Raw genomic sequence first — 23255 nt, 5'->3', positions numbered from 1 at the left:
GGTCAGTTTCAGACAGCCAGTTGTGACAACTACATCCATGAAATAACTAGGCCCACACTTGTCAGGATCCAAAAAGAATCCATCAGGACCCATCTGAACTTGTAAATTAGGAGTAAATGTGATTTTTTAAAACTTACTTTGTTTTCTCATACCATTTTACAATGAATTTTTAAAGATTTGTGCATGACTATTTCTTTCATAGGAACTAGAGCTTTAAGAAAGGAATGACTTGGAGGTTCCTATAAAGGCAGGTACAAGATCTGGGTACAAAGAAAGGGATATGGTAGGGTACTCCTGTAGTCCTGGCCACTCAGGAGGCTGAGGCACGGGATTGCTTCAGCTCTGAAGTTTGGGACCAGCTTTGCCTAGGTCACAGCCCCTATGAAGGAAAGAAAAGGAAAAAAAAGAAAGGTTCTCTTTGGCTGAAAAAATTACCATATTTCTGAGGTTGACTCAGTTACCTTAATGTAGCAGCAAATCATTCACTTCTTCCCAGGGAGTTGTTTCATGTTTCAGGAGAATTTATAAGCACATCTAAATCTAATCTAAATCTAAAGAATAGCTGTCATATATAAGGGCTAAGGTGGAAGGAAGTACAAGGCAGAAGAAAAAAACTCTAGTTGCTATCAGTTTTTATTCTAAATTGCTTCAGTTCTTTAAAAACTAATATCTTACAGAGGATGCAGTCCACAACTCTTAACAGAATAATTATACAAATTAGAAATATACAAATAAATATTTTTCATTAAATGATGTTAAAATGTCTTCAAGTAACAGTTTATATAGCTTTATTTACATATGAGATTATGCTCATGTTCTTGTTTGCACCAAAATTTTGGAAAATGTTAAGATAATTTTGCCTTGATTCAAAAATACCTCAAACCAGGCACATGCCTGTAATTTCAGTGACTTGAGAGGCTGAGGAAGAAGGATTACAAGTTCAAGGCCAGCCTTAGCAACTTAGACCCTGATTCAAAATAAAAAATACTAAGGGTTGGGGATACAGTTCAATGGTAGAGCACCCATAGGTTCAAAAAACAAAGCCAGACAAAACAAAACAAAAAAATCAAACAGAGCAAAAGTTTATTTGACACTCTTATCATCCACATCTCAGGAAACAACACTGTGTAATGGTAATTAACATTCATAATTTGGGAGTATGAAAAGATCCTCAAATGCTTTTGTGTGTGTGTGTGTGTGTGTGTGTGTGTGTGTGTGTGTGTATGTTCACGCCAGGGATTGAACTCAGGGGCACTCTACCACTAAGCCACATCCTCAGCCCCATTTTCTATTTTATTTAGAGACAGGGCCTCCCTGAATTGTTCAGCATCTCACTGTTACTGAGGCTGGCTTTGAACTTTTTTTTTTTTTTTAATTTTTTACTATTTATTTTTTAGTTTTCGGCAGACATAACATCTTTGTTTGTATGTGGTGCTGAGGATCGAACCCGGGCCGCACGCATGCCAGGCAAGCACTGCTACCGCTTGAGCCATATCCCCAGCCCTGGCTTTGAACTTTTGATCCTCTGCCTCAGCCTCCCTAGCCTCTGGGATTACAGGCGTGTACCACTATGCCCAGCCTCAAATGCCTATTAAATCATCAAAGATAAAATGATGTTTTTTTTCTTCTTCTTCTTTTTTTTAATTTTTATTTTATTTTTTTTAAAGAGAGAGAGAGTGTGTGTGTGTGTGTGAGAGAGAGAGAGAGAGAGAGAGAGAGAGAGAGAGAGAGAGAATTTTTAATATTTATTTTTCAGTTCTCGGCGGACACAACATCTTTGTTTGTATGTGGTGCTGAGGATCGAACCCGGGCTGCACGCATGCCAGGCGAGCGCGCTACCACTTGAGCCACATCCCCAGCCCCATAAAATGATGTTTTAAATAGTGCTTTTTTAGACCTTGAGATAGTTTTAATAGCAAATTATTTTATAGCTTTTTGAGTTTTGAAACTTGGGGAAGTCACCTATGGTATAAAAGCTAATTCTCTTAACTAGAACATGCAATTAACTGGAAAAAAAAAAAAAAAAAACATTCTCTAAGCCTGCACGCTAAGACAGTTTGTGAAAAAACCGTCTTAGCGTTGTGGCCAAAGCCAAAGATTTCCTCTTCTTATAAACCTTGAACGGAGTATGTCCCTCACCAATTATAGAGGGCCCCTTGGGTCTCAGAACTTTCCACAAGTGTTTTGGTCTCTATGACGATGTACCCAGTTGGTGAAGCGGAAACACCAGTGATAAGGTGGAGGCATGCACCAGGCACCGGTGGGGAGAAGTCTGTAGAAAACCAAGCAGGTTCTTTTTGAGCATCTAGGAGTGACTGCTTCACCTTGCCAGAATCTGCAGAGCTGCGCTGGCCAGGCTGCCTCGAGTTCCCACCTCTCCAGGAAAGTTTAGCAGGCTGGCAGCTCTGGAAGCGCCAGGGCTTCTGATGGCTGTTGCTACGCTGGGGGTTGGGGACTCCCTTTGGGACTCCACTTCCGTTGATGCTTAGGCTTCACCCTTCTTGTGCCCTCAGAGGGCATGACTCAGGTGAAGGGAGTTCATTTTGGCCAGCCCCCTGGCCTCATGCAGCCCTTCAGCATCCCCGTTCAAATTACACTCCAGGGCAGCCGGAGGTGCCAGGGGAGGTAAGTTACCACCAGACTCTCTCAGCCTATAACGGGCATTTTATGGAAGAAATTGTTACAAGGGGGGCTATAATAATTTTTTTTTTTGTACTGGGGATTGAACTCAGGAGCCCTCAACCCCTGAGCCACATCCCCAGCCCTATGTTGTATTTTATTTAGACACAGGGTCTCAGCGAGTTGCTTAATGCCTCGTTTTTGCTGAGGCTGGCTTTGAACCTCAATCCTCCTGTCTCAGCCTCCAGAGCTACTGGGATTACAGGTGTGAGCCACTGGCCGTAATAAATTTGGGGGTTGGGTTTGGTGTTTGTGTTTTGAAAACGCCCACCTGCCATGCCTCTCAGGGTACCTCTGAGGCTTCCCCAGCAATGCTGACATCATAGGCTGCATCCTTTCTGGTTGAATTCCTCCCTAGCTTTCAAGTTATTGGAGACCAATAACTCCCCTCAGGATCCCAGAACTAGAATATGGCCCAGCACATAGTTAGTGCGCAGTCAGTATCTCTTGGTTGAATGAAGGAATGAGGAAATGACACCAGTATTTTGGTCCTATTTGTGAGTCCTTCCAGTCACTGTCTTGGATTCAGTGCCCAGCTCTACTTAACTAGGTGTATGGCTCTGGGCAAGTTTGTGTCCACCTCTTATCTCTGAAATGGAGATAGGAAGAGAGCCCACATGCCCTAGCACAGTGATCTACTCTCCGAGCATTCTAAAATAGATCATCAGATTTTGTGTACATTTTAGCTATTGTTATTAGCCACCCTCTTCCACTCCTTAAAGGGGAAGTAAGACCAATCATTTTTCTGCACCCCTTTCTCCCCAGGGGAATGATGAGCAGAGGAGCTGAGAGCCCTTAGGGAAGTGGCACTCCCCACTACCCTGGGGTTGGAGTGGTGAGGCAGTCAGCAGTGGTCACCAAAACAGAGAGGAGCAATGCCTGAGGGTTTTCAAACAACGAGAGTAAAAGCATGCCAGCATTTTCTTGGGAGGGGTACTAGTCACAACCAAGTTCACTATCTGAAAACTTGGATGACCTTGTTAGAGGCTCAAGTGGAGTTGGAGCTTAAAAAGTGGAAGCACTCCCTTTCCCTCCCACCTCATGTCTCTGTTTAATGTTAATCTTTTCTTCCTGCTCTTCCTCCCTGTTCTGTTCTTAGTTGCTCTCATTATATCAAAGAAGACATTTGGTATTTGTTTTTGTATGAAATATGATATGTCAAGAGCTTTGTAATGTTGTGAACAACCAATTTAAAAAAAAAAAGTGGAAGCACTGAAGATTGCAATGTCATCACGTTTATCTACACCACTATCTTTTAGCTATACTGGTGGATATTTGAGAGAGAAAAAACAGGAGAAGAGGGAGATATAGGGATTTGGGTGAGGTCTGGGGATGAAGGAACGGTCAGAGCATGGAGGAGAAAGTGATTCTTCTCTCCTAGGAATGAACAAATGCTTTTATGAGTAGACAATTAAAGTGAATCACTGCATGGCAAATGATCAAATGCAAACATGTAAGAAAACAAGTTTTTAATGCCCTGTTCACAGCCCAATTAACTAGATATAAAGAGAGTCACATTAACTCCAAAGCAAGGTAGCATCTCATTTTCTTTTCCGAAATGCACAATTGAATGATTGCTCTTTCCTCTTGCTGAACTTGATGAACCATGTTGACTTTACTCAACCTCCTTTGCTGTTTCAAAAGAAGTTGTTAAATAATTTTGTCATTAAAAGATGGAAGGGTAACAGTAATTGCTAAAGTCTCCTCTGCAACAAAAACAAATTACAGGGAGATATTAATTTAATGTACCTCATGCTTAGGAGTTACATACGCATGTGAAGTAAGTACTGGGTGAATTATGAAGTTTGATGAGCCACAGCATGTTTCTAAGGAACACTTCTTGCACAAGTTTCAGTGTTGGAGGGAGAGGCTGCTGGCTTCTGTCCTGCTCACACCCAGATAAGCGTGTTCGAGCTTTGTCATCGAGTTTGCCTCAGGCTGAGCCAGAATGCACTGTGCTGTGCTCAGGTCTGGTGGGAAAGTCGGTCCTACCTGCTATGCAGAGGACCAGCAAGGTGGACACTGCCTTGACTATGACTAAACATTTCCAGGAAATACCTTGGTTAGAAATTGAGATGTATTACTAGCACAAAGAAGTAAAACTGCCTTCCCTGACATCACTGACTTGAGAGAGAATTAGATCATTTGTAAGTGCTTTGAGGTCCTTGGATGAAAGGTGTTGGTAAACATCACAAAGTTAATTATAGGGCTGTTTGTGGTCTCTGAGAACTGGAAACAATGTAATAATATCCAACAATGAAGACATGGTTAAGGAAATTATGGAATATCCACCTGATGGAATATTGTGTATCCAATAGAATGGCTACAAAGAATAACTAATGACATGGGAAACAAGTGAATAATATAAGATTAAAACCCCTCAACTCTATCTAGTGTGACTGCATTCATTTGAAACAATTTAGAAAAAGGCAGGAATAACCTAGCAAATGAGAAGGAATTACCTCTAAAGGATTGTGGGGTTATTTTTTCCTCTTTCTTAGACTTATATTTTCTGAGTTTCATACAATGAGCATACAAAAGCATGTAGCTCTCATGAATCCTTTGCTAGTTTTTGAGACTTTCTTTACAGCTAAGTTTGTGGTCAGGTCTCATAAATGTTCCCTATGTGCTTGAGAAGACTGCATTCTGCAGGGGACAGTAATATCTATTATGTAGGTAAGGCTTGTTAATTACTTTGCTCAGACCTCTTTCCTTATTGACTTCTCTGATTGAGCTATCAATTACTCAATTACAATGAAAGAGTGTATAAAAATATCTCATAATCTGATAGTGGATTTTATCTATTTCTTCTTATAGTTCTGTCAATGAGGCGATGCTATTAGGTATATACAAATTAGAATTGTTATATCTTCCAGGTGAATTAAAGTTTTTTTTTTAATCAATGTTACTTCTAACAAAGCCTTTAATCTTAAGGTTCATATCGGCTTGCTTTTTGTTACACTTTGTGTATTGAATCTCAGCTTTTCTGTATCTGTGAATACACAGATGTGTCTTTTGTAAAAATATAAACATATTTAAACCTAGTCTGACAATCTTTATCTTTTAACATATTTTAATCTTCTTAGATTTCATATAATTTCTGATATACTGATAGAATAACATTATTCTATCAGGTTATTTGTGTTATTTGTCCTGCCTTTTCCATGAGAGATTTTTCTTCCTTTTTGCTTTCTTTTGGATTGATTTCCCTCCTTCTAATAATTTGGAAATTATGTCTCCTATTTCTATTCTTTTAGGGGCTACTCCAGAAATTTAGTACACAGATCAGTACTTATCAAAGTAAATTCAATATCTTTATCTCCACCCACCCAACTTCTAGCCACTTAGAACACTTTAGCACTGCTACCCCCTCCAAATTATATGCTCTTGTCATGTATTTTAACTGTCCAAAACATTTCCATAGTAATAAGAATAAGGAATATTATTATTTTTTAGAGTCAATGTCTTTACTTACTTATTCCTGTATTTGCTCTTCATTTCTGATGAAATCTCAGTTCTGCCTCCTGGATTATTCTCCTTCAGCTTAGAGTAAATACTTGACCTTTTCCTTTAGAGCCTAGGAGGGCAAACTCAGTTTCATGTGTTCTGAAATTTTTTATTTCACACTTGGGCTTGAGAAATTCTTTTGCTGGGTATAGAAACTTGTAGTTACTTTGTCTCAGTGTATTGACAACATTTCTGTCCTCTGGCTTGGATTCTTGTTATAGAGAAGTAAGCTCTCAGCTCATCAGTCCTTTGAAATCATACTGTCTTTTTCTCTGGCTTCTGTTAAGTATCGCCACCCCCCCCCCTCATTTTTGTAAGAGTGCAATATATCTGTGATGCTGTCTAGGTGTGAATTTCTTTTTATTTTATGCTACAGGGCTCCTGGAATCTGTGGACTGGGTCTTTTGTTAGTTCTGAAATTTTACTTTCTCTTTATAATATTGCTTCTAACTTATCTTCTTCTGGAATTCTGAACAGCTATCATGTTAGGCATTTTTTCAACCTGTCTTCTATGTCTCCTAACCTTCCTTCCATATTTTCCACTTAAAAATCCCTGTGCATTACACTTTGGCTGTTTTTCAGATCCATTTTCTGTTTACTAATGATCTTTTCAGATATATCTAATTACCTATTAAATATATCCACAAAGTTTTTCTTTCAACTCCTTTAGTTTTCATTACTAGAATTTGGTTTCATTTAATATTAGCTTATTCATATTTTAGAGTCTATTATTCTTTAATATTTAATATTACTCTTTAATATTATTTCTTTAAATGTTAGATACAGATTTAACTTAATTTTTTAAAAAACATTCATTTATTTATTTCAGTACTAGAAATGGAACCCAAGGGTTCTTTTTTTCTTTGTTAGAGATTTATAGTCATACAGAGTATTTGGGTTCATCCTGACAGGTTCATACATGTATGGAATTTGATTTCAGTTTTTGATCCCCCAATTTTGTACTCCCCATTCTCGTTTCTCTACTTTATTAGACTTCCTTTTGCTCATCTATTAATTTATATTTGATTGGTTCTTTCTGCCTATGCATAAAGGTAAAGTTCCCGTTGTGTATTTATATATGCACATAACATGATTTTTTTTTAATTCTTTCTGCATTGCCCCTCCCTTACCCATCCCTCCACTCTGTCTCTTGATCTCCTTCTTCTAATTACTGATCTTCCCTTAATCTTTATGTCATCCCATCCTTCCCTCCCTCTTTCCTTTATTTACCACAGAGCCACATCCCAGTCCTTTTTATTTTGTATTGTGAGACAGGATCTTTCTAAGTTGCCCAGGCTGGCTTTGAGCTCATGATCCTCCTGCCTCAGCCCCGTAAGTAGCTGCTATTATAGGTTTACAGCCACCATCTTTAGCATATGTGTTAATTTTTAATGACTGCTTTATGATACCCCTTCCCCACAACATGATATAACTTCTTTACAAGGGATTTATGAGGTTGCCAATTTTTCAGAAAACCTTAGAACAAAGTAGACAGAAATATTGAAAATAGGAAAGCTGTTGTAGTGTCCTAGCAGTTCTGATTTCTACCTTAGATCAGAATCTAACAGGTTATGCCAGTTCCCTGCAACACACCACTATAATTGGGCATATTTAGTGAATGTATTAGAAATGCCAGGAGGCCTCATTATAGACCTCTTCACCCATGGATTCCAAGGGTATCTTGCAATAAATCTCCACATACCTTATGACACAGAGCAATTGATGTCCACCGTCAGAGCAAAGGGAACATGCAGGGTGTTTGGTATTGGAAACTACAGAAAATACCCAAACTTTACCTTAGGGCTAAACTCTTTCCCTAAGATATTGGATTTGCTGATAAATTTAAAATATTCTGTCTCAAATTTTATGAAGGTTTTTTTCTGTGTCCATTCTCTCAGAGTAGAAGGATAGAGGATAAATGAAGTATCAAAGGAGGTTATAAAGTTCTTTATCCTCCAAAGTGGCAATCTTTAGAAGCAACAGCTTCCCCGTGGGGGCTCCCAAGGCACCTTGGATTGCCTTGACATTCCTCTTGCTCTATTTAGAGGCTGAACATGCTGCAGGGGCGAAGGAGAGGAAAGGGCAAGGACATGGGATAAAATATGAAATATAATTTTTTTGGGAAAAAAAACCTTGATAAGGTTTTTGTTTGGCTTCAAAATTTAGTAAGGTTTTCAGGCAGCTTTATGGAGCCTAAGTTTTTATAATTATAAGCATTTATTTGGTTTATCAATTCATAAAGCCTCTTAAAATAGAACCTTCCCTGGGACTCAAATGGCTACTGAGCAGGGGATGGCAAATTAATGACACTATCATGTGAAATTCTGGGATTGTAGCAAACTGGAGAACACAGTCTGCCCACAGGGCAGCCACTGGTTGGCCCGGCTTCAACTGTTTGAATGTAGGAATGTAGATGTTGTGATGTTTTTCAAAAGTCAGAAATCAGCATTTTCATGGGCAATCTCATGATTTTAAAGTGTTAGCAACTAATCCCACATTAAAAAATAAATAAATAAAAGAATCCAGAGAGAAGGCCAAATAAAATATATCCATGGGCTGGATGCTGTCCATGGGCCACCAGTTTGTGACCTTTGTGTTGGACTTTACAGTTCACTAGACACCTCACTGTGAAGTAATTTATCACATCCTTTGTTGCAGCAGGCTCTCAGGCAGAGCAGAGAGAAGAAACTCAGGGACACTTATGCAGAGCAGTGAGCAGATGGAGAGGAGAAGTGGACAGGAGAAGACGGCAATGACAACTTCATAAATCATAGTCGGCTGAGTCTGGGAGCGCAGTTGGTGGGGTGCTGCCTTGCCCACATGCGAATATGAAAGAACAAGACAAACCCTGCTGTTTCAGGATGCTCTTAATTCCAAAAGTGAAACTTCTCAGTCATGCTTACCAGACAGAATCCATTAGAGAATGTAAAAAATATTTTCAAAAAGGATGTGCAATATCCCCGAAAGATAAATCAGTTTATAACACTTATTCATATAAAACAAAATTAGAAGAAATACTTTTAGGTAATTCTTTACTAGTCATTGATTAGATAGATTCCCTAAAGCCGTTTACCAGACCACGTTACTCAGACCTGTTTGTTACTATATCTTTAAAGATATGTCCTAGAACACCATCGAAGCTTATTTAGATGGACTTCCCACCAAGCTCTGAAAGGGAATTCTTGTTGTGTTGCATTGAACCTGTTCATAGCCTTCAGGGGTTGCAAATGGGATTATCCTTCTACTCCCTATGTTGGTAAATGCCACATGTTTCTGAGCTTGTCTCAATCTCCCCCATCATTTCCTCCAAAGGACAGCCTTTCCTACCTCGGTGAAGAAGAGATATAGAGACTATAAGGACGGAGACCCACCAGAGGTGCACAGGAAGCTGCCCTCCAGTGCTGGAGAGGACAGAGCCATGTTGCTAGGGTTTGCAATGATGGGCTTCTCCATCCTAATGTTCTTCTTGCTTGGAACAACCATCCTAAAGCCTTTCATGCTCAGGTAAGAATCAGAGTCCGAGATCCGAGTTTACAATTCAGATCCTACCCAAGCACTGTGGTAAAGCTGGGAAGGCTGGCGTAGGTTTCTCCAGTTTCTGCTCTTCTGAAGGTGCAATTACTTTTCCTTCTCTTCCTGTGGGAAAACTGCTGGGTTTGGAGAATAAAGTGGTAAGAATGTGGAAGATATCCTTCCCCTACTCAATCTCTCATTTCCATACACCTCCAAACATAATCTACAGCTTAGATATTTATTTAAGTCACAAATTCTCCATTTAAAAATGTCATTTCTGGGCTGGGGATGTGGCTCAAGCGGTAGCGCGCTCGCCTCGCATGCGTGTGGCCTGGGTTCGATCCTCAGCACCACATACAAACAAAGATGTTGTGTCCGCCAAAAACTAAAAAATAAATATTAAAAATTTCTCTCTCTCTCTCTCTCTCTTAAAAAAAATAAAAATAAAAATGTCATTTCTCAGGGAAATGGGAAATATTAATCCTTCCCTGTGGAAACAATGAAAGTTTTTTGAATTTGACAATCTCCATCCAACTCCATAATAGTTGCTCAATAAATATTAGTTTCCTTTCTTTAAACTTGCTTCCCATTAAATGCATGTAAAAGCAAAGGATGCTTTTACTTTTGACATTGAAAGGGCAATGAAGGCCCAGGGAGAATGGGAAAAGAAGGCCTAGGAGTCCAATGAGGGAGAGGGAGTGAGTGGCCTACTTTTGTTATTTTTTCCAGATTCATCTCCTCCCATTCCTGAGTGACCAGTGATAGGGGAAAAGGCAGAGGGCACCATCCACTAAACATATGGTGCTGCTATTATAAGTATTCCAAGGAATTTTATCTCTGACATTAGGACCAGAAGAACTGGTTCTGTTCCTAATCAACCAGCTCACTTTTATTCAGTAGAAGCCAGGAATCACACATCTAGCTGGCTGCTAGGAAGCTCAGAGCTCAGTTCTTATAACTAGAAGGGATCTCTGATGGTTTTTAGGTTTGATGCTTGTACCTCAATTCTGACTTTATTGCTTTCTCTCCTCCTTTTCCTGTTACTCCATTTTTCTCATCTATTTTAAAAATACAACTGAATTACATATATCTACATATTTGAATGAATCTGTGTAAGTGTGCGTGTGTGTGTGCGTGCGAGAGAGAGAGAGAGAGAGAGAGAGAGAGAGAGAGAGAGAGAATGAATATGCACACACAGGCAGACCAGATTATTTTTAAAAATGTGATCTATTTGGGAGATGGGTTGAGGATACCTCCTGTAATCTGGCACCAAACTGTTGCTCATATTTAAGGTTTACTTTTCTAAGTCTTTTCTAAGTATTTCTGGAAATTGTTTGGTTAAAGTAATAAAGTGAATGCTTAAGGGCAATGAGTTCACATCTCTCATCTTGTGCCATCTCAAAGAGTTCTGCTCCAGAAAATATGGTAGTTAGGAAGATTTTGATAGTTCTTACCCATCCTCATGATCTTGATCCCTCATTTTCCCATCAGTGATGATAGATTTTTGTCACAGCTGCTGACAACTACACCCACAATGCTATTGAAAGAATGTGTTTACTTTTTAGTCCTAAATATGTCCTTGGTTCAAGCTGGGTGCAGTGGTGCATGCCTGTAATCCCAGCAACTTGGGAGGCTGAGGCAGGAGGATTGCGAGTTCAAAGCCAGATTCAGCAAAAGCAAGGTGCTTAGCAACTCAGTGAGACCCTGTCTCTAAATAAAATACAAAATAGGGCTGGGGATGTGGCTCAGTGGTCAAGTATCTCTGAGTTCAATCCCCAGTACCACCCCCCCCCCCGCCTAAAAATATGTCCTTGGTTCCAGTTGAGAGGTTCTAACCTGGCTCTTGTGTGTAGGACAGAATGTCATACTCTTTATAGCAGAGCTTTTTGAACTCTTCAAGGGGAGATTCAAATCATATTGTTTGTACTTGCTCCAGCTTTAGAGAACTTAGGTTCTAAGAGATAAGAAAGCATCCCAAGATGCCTAGGTTAAGTAGATAGGTTAATTTAGTGAAGCAGCAGGCCAGAGCTAAACCTATAAAATAACTTTATTTTCTATTTTTTTTTAAAGAGAGAGTGAGAGAGGAGAGAGAGAGAGAGAGAATTTTTAATATTTATTTTTTAGTTATCGGCGGGCACAACATCTTTGTTGGTATGTGGTGCTGAGGATCGAACCCGGGCCGCACACATGCCAGGCGAGCGCGCTACCGCTTGAGCCACATCCCCAGCCCTTTATTTTCTATTTTTGATTTTCACTTGCCCAACAAGTTTTCTAGGTCTACCTCCATTTTTTTTAACGTTTGCAGTATTTTGAGTGTCTGTATTAGTTTTCTGTTGTTGCTGTAACCAGTTATCATAAGCTTGGTTAACTTAACACAAATTGATCATCTCACATCTCTGTAGGTCAGAAGTCAGACTCAGGTGTCACAGGGCTAACACCAAGGCTTTGGCTGGGATGCATTCCCTTCTAGATGTTCCAGAAGAGAACATTTTCTGTAACACTTTCAGGAGGCTGCTGAAGTCCTGGCTCCTGGGCTTCATTGTCCTCCCTCTTAGAAACCAGCAAAAGCAGGCTAAGTGGCCTGAACACCTTTATGTCACAGCACCCCGACACTGCTCTCACTGCCCCACTTCTAGGGGTTTTTATTCGGAGGGGCAGAGACTTTATTTACCTACCACTTCCATAGCCCCTGGAGGTCAGCCAGGTTAAACTGCATAGTGTCTCCAGTTTATTATATTAATAAAGAAAAATGATTATTTATGGTCAATGGTATTAAGAAGTGTGAAATGAATCTAACTAAACAATGCATTTCAAGCATTCTGACTTTAAGGCTTGCTAATCTAACTTCTTGTTTCAGGCAAGAGGAAATAAACAGAGACCCACCTAGATGTGTGAGGCTGCATGACGAGCTGGTCCCACACAATTCCAGCATTTCCTCTTGGTCTCATTTACTCTCTCTTGGGCTTGTTCTCTAATTATTTTATCTGTATAGATCTTTTCTCAATACTACCACAAAATCTTCAGGGCAGGGACTTTATCTACCTACCACTTCCGTAGCACCTAAGACATTTCGTGTATGTAGTACATGTGCAAATTCTCAAGGACTATTTTTCAAGTAAAATTTAATTTAGTACAGTCCTCATGGAGCATTTAGGATGGGAGAGGTATTATGCCTTACACTTTAAGAAACATAAAGATGAACAAGATGTAGTTCCTGACTTTAAAAGAACTTCAGAGAACAAAAATGTGGTAGGTATTATAATACAGATTCCTTGTATGCTTGCATTTGGCTGTTTGTTTGGAAGCAGAGTGGGTATATGGAACTGTGTCTTGTTAGCAGAACTTTCTGCAGGTTATGTTGACTAAGCCTCATAGTTGACTCTTCCAAAGGCAGTTATGAGGTCAAGCTAGTGGGTGTACAGTGTGAATCTTGTTGACACAGCACTTAGGGTAACACTACTTAGTCTATTTCTCCAAATACTTGTATCTTAAATACTGTTAAATACACAGACTCCTGGGCCTCAGACCTATTAAGACAGAATCTCTGGGAGTGTAGCCCTGGAGTACACAAATTCTACCATACACATTCAGGTAATTCTGAGCTTTAAAAACCATTGATCTAAGGGGATTTTAGGGTTGGCATAGTGAGAAATATGTCAGTAGGATCAGAATTGAGATAAAACTGGGCCATCTGCTGCTGTTTATCCCGTCTCTACGTCCTCCACACTCCCCTCCTTGATCATTACGTGGCTTCTGTAATGATCCTGCATTATAACCTTTAAATAGACAAATGCCTTGGGCTACTCATTAGAAATGTGAAACTAACATTCCTGTAGGAGATGAGTATTTATTTTTTCATATTGAAGCACTCAGCGCAAAGAGTCGAACTGCACTACCATCCACACGCACATCATGGAGGACTGGTTGGACTGTGCTTTCAGCTGTGGCATGGACTGCCAAGGCCAGGGGAAGTACCCATGTCTTCAGGTGTTTGTGAACCTTACCCATTCAGGTCAGAAAGCTCTGCTGCATTATAATGAAGAGGCTGTTCAGATCAATTCCAAGGTAATGTAAAGTTCATGTAATAGATTTCTTAGAACCACCACCCTTTCATGACAGACTGTCCTAGCAGGGTGCAGAACCTAGAGCCATCTGTAGAGATAAATCTGTTTCCTTCAAGCAAACATTTCCAAAGTGGTCAAATCAGGATAAATGAAGCTTACAGAATTCTTGGAGGACAAATAGGATATACAGAAAGGAGAGGCATTATTCCAGTTTTGGTAACTGAAATTCGTAGGCTGAGCAGTTTTCAGTAGGCAGTCTTACATGGGGAGCTCACACTCATCAACAAATGTTAAAATGTACTCAAGGTTGACCTTAAGTCAGTCAAACAAGATTTCTTATTAAATTTAATGGATTGTTATACTTTTAATAACTTATACAACCACTTAAAAAGACTTAAAATTTACATATACACTTAATTATAAAAGTTGCATTAGATTGACATTTACATTTTGATGTCTTAAAGCACTAATTCCAATCTGACGAGTTGTTTTCTAATGTTTTCTATTTTGGATGCAATAATTTTTAAGGTCTCAAACATTTTTAGTCCCTAACACAGTCCCCTAAGTTCCTAATGGATATGGTAATGAACTTTAAACTTTTTTTCTTAGCACTTGGAAATGGCCATTTCACTGTGCTCTCCTGTCAACCTTTCCTTATGAACTATGTAATATTTAACCATTTTCTAAGCCTGAAATTTCTCACTACAAGCTTAAGCCTGAAGTTACTTTAGAATTGAAGCTGTTGCTTGGTATTAGTGACAGTGTTGTCTTTTTTCTCCTCCATATTCCTAGTGTTTTTATACACCTAAGTGCCATCGAGATAGGAACGATTTGCTCAACAGTGCCCTGGACATAAAGGAATTCTTCGATCACAAAAATGGAACCCCGTTTTCATGTTTCTACTATCCAGATGGACAATCTGAAGATGTCATTCTTATAAAAAAGTACAACCACATGGTTGTCTTCCACTGTTTATTCTGGCCCTCACTCACTTTTCTAGGTGGTGCCCTGATTGTTGGCATGGTGAGACTGACACAGTGTCTGTCCCTACAGTGTGGAAAATACAGCACTTCAGTCAGAGATCAGGCAAGTGGCAGAGTACACTCTATAGGACAGCAGCAAATCCAATTGTGGAGTTTGGGGAGGAGCAAAGGAAGGAGCAGAGAGATGTTAAGACAGTGGCCAAAGTAAAGCGCTGGCCTCACACAGTGAAATTTCTGCAGTTGAAGACCTAAGTATGGTTGCCTGCCAATTAGACTAATCACGCAAAGTTACATATTGCATTTTTATGTGGGAAACATTTTTTTAAAAAGCTTCATTGTGTATTTTATTCATTCTGTAAATATGTACAGACTCACCTCCTTTCTACTCCAAACCTCCTTCCACATAAGAGCCAAGGAAGCACACAGGGCAAAATGAGTTCAAGGTAGCTATTCTTAGTATCTAAGTTTAGCCCTTGCTAGAATCTGTCAGTATGGAAACAAATGACCAAGGTATCTACTGAGCACTTGACTGTCAGCCTAACTCTATGCAGTATAGTTCACGCAATAATTTTTCTACCAAAAAAAAAAAAATCCTTAGTGGTGTGTGGTGATGCACACCTGCAGTTCCAGTGACTAGGGAGGCCCAGGCAGGAGTATCACAAGTTCACGGCTAGCCTCAGCAACTTTGCGAGACCCTGTCTTAAAATAAAAAATAAAAAGCCTGGGGATATGGCTCAGTGGTTAAGTGTCTCTGGGTTCAATTCCCAGTATATATATAAAATCCTTGGCAAAGAATAGTTCATTCTTTATAGAAAGACAAAAATGAGGGGCTGGTGTTGGGCTCAGTGGTAGAGCACTTGCCTAGCATATGTGAGGCACTGGGTTTGATTCTCAGCACCACATACAAATAAATTAAATAAAGGTCCATCAACAACAACAAAAAATTAGCTGGGCGTGGTAGTGCATGCTTGTGATCCTTGAAGGTGAGGCAGCAGGAGGATCATGAGTTCAAAGCCAGCTTCAGCAACTTAGCAAGGCCCTAAGCAACTCAGCAAGACCTTGTCTCTAAATAAAATATAAAAAGGGATGAGGATGTAGATTAATAGGTAAACTTTTTCAGGCTTAATCCCTGGTTTTAAAAAAATGTATCATGGTTAATAAAATGTGGACCTACCATTTTTTTAGTTCTTTTTTCACCATTCATGATAAAAGAGGAATGCTTTCCAGAGAACTAAGTTTATAGTTAATTATATTTAACCTTGCCAAGTACCACAACATTTTTTTCTAGTTTATTATGCTTTTCATTAGCTCACTTTACTCTGTGCACATTCTGACAGGAGTAGGAGAAATGACTAGAAATGTAAAGTGAAGAGTGTATTGGATTTCAACATCTACTTCAGATAATCCACACTGAAGGAAAGCGACACAGGGCTAGTCAGCAGTTGTCTGTACTTTAATGGTGTCACAAGATTCTTCCCACAAGTGCTTTCCAGATTGAGTTGAAAAGAATTTGCTTGTGGGTTGGGGTTGTAGCTCAGCAGTAGAGCACTTGCCTAGCACGTGTGAGGCACGGTGTTCGATTCTCAGCACCACATAAAAATAAACAAGCTTTGTGTCCATCTCAACTTAAAAAAAAAAAAAATTGATTTTCCAGTGTGCCTCAAAATATCTTTAAAATTTTATCAAAAAGTCTTAAATAATGGACAACAGAATAAGACTTTTAGTATTATTAGTGGTGCTGGGGGTTGAACTTAGAGCCCCATATGTGCTAGGCAGGCGCTTTACCACTGAGCTCCATCCCAGCCCACAAGTCAGATTTTTGAAGCAACTTTTATGTGTAGATGTCATCAAACTGTAAACTTCTGATTCTGAATCAGTTTAATGCCTTTTACCAATTAATTTCAAGCCACAAACTAGTAAATAAACTGAATTTAATAGAGCAATGTTGACTTGACCAGTAACAAATGATCTTGGATGTTTCACCTTCTTTTTTGTATGGAATGGTAGAGAGAACATGTCTCAGAGTAGGATTCATTTCAGTTTGTAGGCTACCAAACAACTTTTTAGATGCATATTCTTGGGCAAATCTGAAAAGCTGTCTCAACCTCTGAGCTCTTCTCATGTACACAACAGGGATAATGTCTTCATGTTTTTAAGGCATAAACAAGGTAGAGTCAATGAAACACAAAGCTTAGTTTCTGACATCGAGTAGTGGTGCTCAAAAATGTTTGTAGCTAAAAACAAACAACAACAAAAAAACTTGAGTTCCCATAGTCAGCCTTGGTACTTTTCATTGGACAATGGGTATAGAGGGTAGGGAAGAGTGCTGCCAGAGAGAATTCCTCTGCCCCCACCCCATTCTCTTGGCCAAATGTGACACACATTTACCAGAACTTGTGGTTTAAAGTTATGACAAAATCATTCTGTATACCAAAGACTTCCCTGAAATAAAATATATGTATGCATGTCTATCTTAAATCATTCTGTAAAAGAAAATTCTGTAGTTTTCTTAAATGAAGGTTGCATCTCTATTTTTTAATAAATTTGGGTTTCGCCTCAACAATGTGCAATTCTTAAAAAAAAATCAAAACTACCAATTTGAAACCCAAAGCATATACTTCAATTATTGTTTTTCATTCAGATGTGGTTACTTGGTTCATCCCAGGAAAGACAGACATTATATCTGGAGAGCAAAGTCACTTAAAAGTTCAAACCATTTGGCAAATCAATAGAATTTAAACAATGATATGCTTAAATGCTTATAAATACTAAATATTAATGACCATGTGCATTACTGGTCAAAGAAAAGCCCAGACTTACCCTTTGCAATGTTTAATGATAACGGAAAGCAAAACTAGCTCGTTTCTAACTTCACTTTTAAGTTCTGGTCTTCAACTGTTGAAGAAAAAAGTCCATCTACCTATATATATACATACATACATTCATACCTGTGTGTACATACATATATGTCTGCTGAAAGTACAAGTATAAAATTATTTATGGTTAAAGGAAGTTAATATCTAAACATACATTTCTCTAATATTTATCACTTTACCAGGTTAGAAAAATTGGCTTTTAAGGCATAATAGTTTCAGGTTTTCAATCAAATTCAGCTAAATTTTGAATATTAGCAACATTGGTTTGCTTTTCAAAAGAAATGGCAAGATAGAATTATCACAGCTCTTTGTTTACATAATACACTAAAGATTGTTTGGACACAAATCAAGGTATTTTTTTTTTTTTAATAAACAGCGTGATGTTACAGACTGCAAACTTAAAGAAAAGCAGACATTGACAGTTTCTGATGAGCACAAACAATAGGTGCAGTCACAGGCCAAACTTCCTGCTATGAACAGCAAGACTGGGAAGAGGTCTTAAATTTAGTGATACTGTATTATCCTATATTCTTGATATAATAACACATGCATCTTGCTGTGTCAAATACTTTTTGGGCCATTGTTAAAAGGACATTAAAAATATCTGTCTCTGAACTAATGCAATATACCACAGGACTTCAATTCATTAAATGAACAAAATATAGAGAAACAGACTTGCTATAATTAATGGGGCTAAAAAGGTGGTTTGAGCTCCTTGTTGAGGAATCTAAGATAAACATTTGATGTGTCAGTAGTCTTCTGCTAGTATTACATTTCCCAAGACACTAGGTGTTATGTTTCAAAAGGACATATTCTTTAACATTTTATTTAACCAAATTTATGTCCAAAGACTGAAACCATTAATTGCAATTTAAAGCTTGGGTTCCATAGCCAAAAAGATTTTTAGAGTCAGATAAAGGCCAAGTTCTCAATCTACTCTAAGGGCATAAATTAAAATCTGATGAAGGACTTTTTCTTACGAAATTAACAGATTGTGACCACATTTGGAAATCTGTACTAGAATTAAGAAGTTTAGTTTTATTAAAGATATTTTAATATGAAACACTTAAGGTTTTCTCCCTCCTTGCTAACCTAAAAGGATCAATAAAATAACAATAACCAAAAATACACCTGGTTCTGCCACAAAATTATTGTAGTGACAGATAAAATGAGGTTGCAGATAAAATTCACTGACTTTAGTTGTCTTATCAAATGTATATTAATACTTTTTTCTGTACTTACCAACATGAAGAATGAAGTCTACTGTTGGTAGTAAAATCCAGTTAAGTCTAACTATGTTATACATACAATGGACTAATTTTACTTCCAACTCTTCCCCACTAAAGCTCTTACATGCAGTCATGTAAAAATCAAGTCAGAAAATATCCCTATGGCTCACACCTTCTGCTTTCTGCTAACTATCATGGCTGGAAGAGGAACATATGTAAAACCAAGAAGAAGGAGTGGCACTGCACTAGTAAGGAGGAAGTGCAAAACAAGTGCAGGACTTGAATGAGATAAATACGGTTATTTAATATATCATCTTGGGAGACTCCTAATAAACTTTAAACTCTTCCGAAATTCAGAACCATGTATTTGTTTACATCTTTTATGAAAGATCCCTCTTGACTAGGTCTAGCAGTGTTTGCAAACAGAAATGTGTACAAAAAAACATATACCAAACTCATGAATAAAGAAGAAAAGAGAACAAAATAAACATAAAATGCCAAATCAAGAACCTAGTACCATGAACCTCCTCACACTATAGCCTTCTCTAGACGGCTAAACAATGATTAAATTTTAGCTAACATCTTTCCTTAATGTTTCCTGCACCAAAGGTATGCTAAGTTCTGACTTCATAAACACAGTGCTCTGCAAAACTTCTGTAACATAGGAGCCTGAAGTATTGATTTGTGACTCATCTAATTTTTTTTGCCATTAACCTTCTGAGGTAGAGTTACCCATCCAATTTTATTGGGACCATAGTTATCTTGAGTTAAATCCCATAATATTTTCAGAGAGTGGAAATAATTTTTTACAAGAAAAGAAAACAGGCTTCCCAGGCCATGGCACATAAGATATATTTACAATTTTTAATGTAATAATTAAAATGGTTTTGTGTTTTACTTTAAAAAACAGCCCAGCTGTTGTTATTTTGTCACCAAGAATTATTATCTGAGGACATTGTCATGCTGAATTTTATAATTCGGCCTTCACAATCTCATCCTCAATGAAGAGTTGATTCCCTGATGGTTTGCACATATATTCTCACAACTTTCAGCCTTCTGTTAGATATGCCCCATCCAGACAGGATAGATATATAAAGAATGTAATTCATTTAAACATCTCCTCCTTGTTCTGCCCCCTCCCTCTTCTCAAAAACATCTGAAGTATGAAAGTTGTCTTTAAATAAATAGGAGAAGCACCACAATCTTTTAACACCACATATTGCCTTTAAACTGAATAGTTTAGTGATGTCTTTGACATCAAAATAGTTTTTTAAGGTGGACTCTGAGTGTGTGGGTCCAGCCCAGATCTGTAGCTTGTGCAGACAGAGAAACAAGAATTTATGATACTCAGATAAGTTCACATCCTAACTTTAACATACTGCTGGATATTAAATTTCTTCAGAGAGTTGGCAAGCATGGCCTATTGATCCAAATATGAGTTAAACGGATTTACAAAATCATTATGTAAAGAACAAATCCAAGTTCATGTGCTGTGACATTTCCATAGTGCCTTTAAAATAGGCTGCTCACAGTTTTTCTTATAATGCTAAACCACTCAGTTTTTGATGGAAAAAGAACACAGATGGACTGTGTTTTACCTATATGAAAATTACCAATTCATTTAAAATAAACTCCAAGAGGGTATACACAGTCTAATCAAGCCATCATTTTCCTGATTAATAAGAACTACACTTAACACAAAATATTTTATCAGCAGCTGTTTTCATCAAAAAACCAATAGTCATAGTTTCACAGTTGAAAAAGTTACACATTAAAATATTTTACAATTCATTATATATTCACCAGGTTCCCATTTCCTAATGGGCTTGTAATATAAAGCAGAATAGAAGGGAAAAAACTTGAAGTTGATTACTTTGACACTAAATTTTACAGAGGACACTAAGAACCACAAAAAGCTTAGGTTCTATCATAAAATAGCAACCAAATTACACTCTTCTTTTAAAAAATCCAATTAGAAACATCTTTTTTAAAAAACCAAATCCCACAATAAGATTAACAGATTTAAATTAACAGCAGTCTAAAAATCCTAAAAAAAAAGTTTTTGTATAGCTGAGAATATGGTAAAAAGTTAAAGCATGATTTTCAAACAATTGATTATTTCTTGCTACAATGTATTTAAAGTTAGGTTTATTTATTTTTTCTTTAGAGGAGCTTTGTTCCCCTCCAAAATAATTATTGAAGGAGTACTTCTCCAGTGACTTAAGGAAACTGTAGAGCCAATAGTCAGTTACATCACATTCAATGACAAGGATGGTCAGCTCTAGGATCTGACCAATCTATGACAACTGCTCTCTGATATTGAAGTACCTGGAAATAGATCTCGTCACCCCATGCAGCTTTTGATTTTTGGTCTTGCCTTTCGGAACACTTCCTGTCCTCCTTTCTTTTTAGTTAGATCACTTAATCTATATTCTTTACAGAATTTGTCTATACTTCTCCAAACAGAATTAATTTGGTTGTAGTAACTTTTGAAAATAAATGTAAATGATGAAGTAAGCTATGTGGGCTTGTGTTTTTATGATGGAGAAGTTCTGGGGGAAAGAGGCGTAATGATAGGAACTACTGTGAAAAAAGGGAGAAATCATAAATTTTGTGCAAGGAGGCTCAAGGCTTTTTTGGCACTTGGGTAAAACACAGTTCTCTGTTAATTCTTCAGTTTCCACCATCAAATTTTCAGATTTGTACCATTTCACTGAGTCAATCCCTGATATAGAAAAGGATGGGATGTTAGTATTTATCAACTGCATATAAGCTAAATAACACCAAATGTAATTGTGAAGTTTAAATAAGTTATGAAATATTTTGTATCTGCAAAAGAATATATCTGGTTTCCTGCTTAAAACAGAGTTTAAATTCTGCTTAACTATTCCAAGACAGTTTATAGAAATAAATTTTAATTTTGAAATTTATTTTTCTTCTTGGCAATATTATATACATGCTTTAATGAAGTACCTAAATCTTCAATAATTATGCCCTTTAAGGGTTCTAAAACAGCCAGATACTAAGAATATTTGTATTAGAGTCCCTTGTTCACTATTCAAGACTTCTACTATAAGTATCTGATTTCGTAGACGAATATTTTTAAAGTGATGCTGTTTTACTAGAGTATACAATGTGCACTCTTTATAAAGTTGCTCTCCAATAATATGCCTAATCTAGAAAACTGTCAGTAAATTATTGCACTATTTTTTTTTTTTTTTGGTGTGGCACCTGGACATTTGCTAAAGCTATCTCCTAGGACATTAATCATTCATTTCAAATACTGAGTAAAACATCAGATTCTAGAGTGATGACTAGCATTAGTTCCTACATCTTGGGTGATTATTTTAAAAAAAAAAGTTTTAGAATGTGTCCTGTGCTCAAATGAGATTTAATGACGTTAAAGTGAGACCTGATCACTGGGAAACGATCTTAAAAATAGTTTAACGTCCTATTTTTATCATTGAAATATGGATAAACAGCTTAAAAAGGTAAAAAAGTTCATGGTTTCTATTCTTTCATATTCTAAAGTATTATGCATGAGCATACCTCAGTAAAGGGGTTTATGTAGTAATCAGGACGATAGCCTAAATTGTGTTAATTCTGGTAACTTATTTCATGATTGAACCACTCGTAACTATAAAAGGGTGGAAGATGAGGGATTCATGTGAAAACAGAAAGAAATAAAAGGGAAAAAGGGTGAAGTTCAATCTGTTTTCTTTAAGTAGTTATACATTGGGAATTAGTATTAATGAGAGAGTGCCTGAGCCTCGTCTACAGACCAAGAGAAAAGCTAACCATGCTGCTACTAACAATAAAAATTTGGGGTGCAAAACAATGCATGACTATGGGACAGATTATGTAAATAAAGAATATATATTAATGATAGTTTCTATAATATAAATAGCCTTTAATAAAAAAAATAATCTTTTTAATAACATTAATACTTCTATTTTCTGGAAAACATGCATGAAAAATGTATTCAGTTCAATTGCAAAAGGAGGAAAAAAAATCAACTTAAGGTGAACACTATACAATTCTGGAACAAATACTATTCTTGCTCATTCTTTTTCTATGATGATTATTTTACTTTGTGGGAGTCCAGAATTTCCCTAGGAAATAAGAGTCAGATCCTTGTAAATACTGTTCAGAAAAAAACAATGAAAAAACAAAACAAAAAAAAAAAAAAAAAAGAAAAAAGAAAAAGAAAAAACAACAACAACAAAAACACTACCTTATAACAGGTCTCATTTGTGACTGCTTCCAAAACTGTGCAGATAAGACCCCAAATCATCAAAAGGTTTGATTTATTAAAAAGAAAAAGTCTCTGATGAAATCGCAAGAGTCCCTTCCACCCAAAGCATTTTTTCTTCATTAAACAAGGAGTCAAAAAATCCATTTCAA

The 23255-nt window shown here is 37.4% G+C and overlaps 1 protein-coding gene across 2 annotated transcripts; it reads left to right on the top strand.

The window, feature by feature from the left end:
- Positions 1-2563: 2563 nt before the first annotated feature.
- Positions 2564-23079, top strand: KCNMB3 (potassium calcium-activated channel subfamily M regulatory beta subunit 3; the record flags this gene model as incomplete). Of its 2 annotated transcripts, none has more annotated exons than XM_081301231.1 (4): positions 2564-2625; positions 9499-9690; positions 13566-13764; positions 17999-23079. In XM_081301231.1, the coding sequence occupies 4 exons, from the start codon at positions 2564-2566 to the stop codon at positions 18065-18067; spliced, it is 522 nt and encodes a 173-aa protein (XP_081157357.1). In that variant the 3' UTR covers positions 18068-23079. The 2 variants fall into 2 exon arrangements, with proteins under 2 accessions (XP_081157357.1, XP_081157356.1); XM_081301230.1 differs by having other exon boundaries at positions 14556-23079.
- Between the last annotated feature and the right edge of the window lie 176 nt (positions 23080-23255).

The sequence above is a fragment of the Spermophilus citellus genome (genome assembly GCF_964194105.1).
Source record: "Spermophilus citellus genome assembly, chromosome: 7".
Classification (NCBI taxonomy): Eukaryota; Metazoa; Chordata; class Mammalia; order Rodentia; family Sciuridae; genus Spermophilus; species Spermophilus citellus.
The sequence above is the reverse complement of the archived record's forward strand: the minus strand, read 5'-3'. Positions and strand labels throughout refer to the sequence as shown.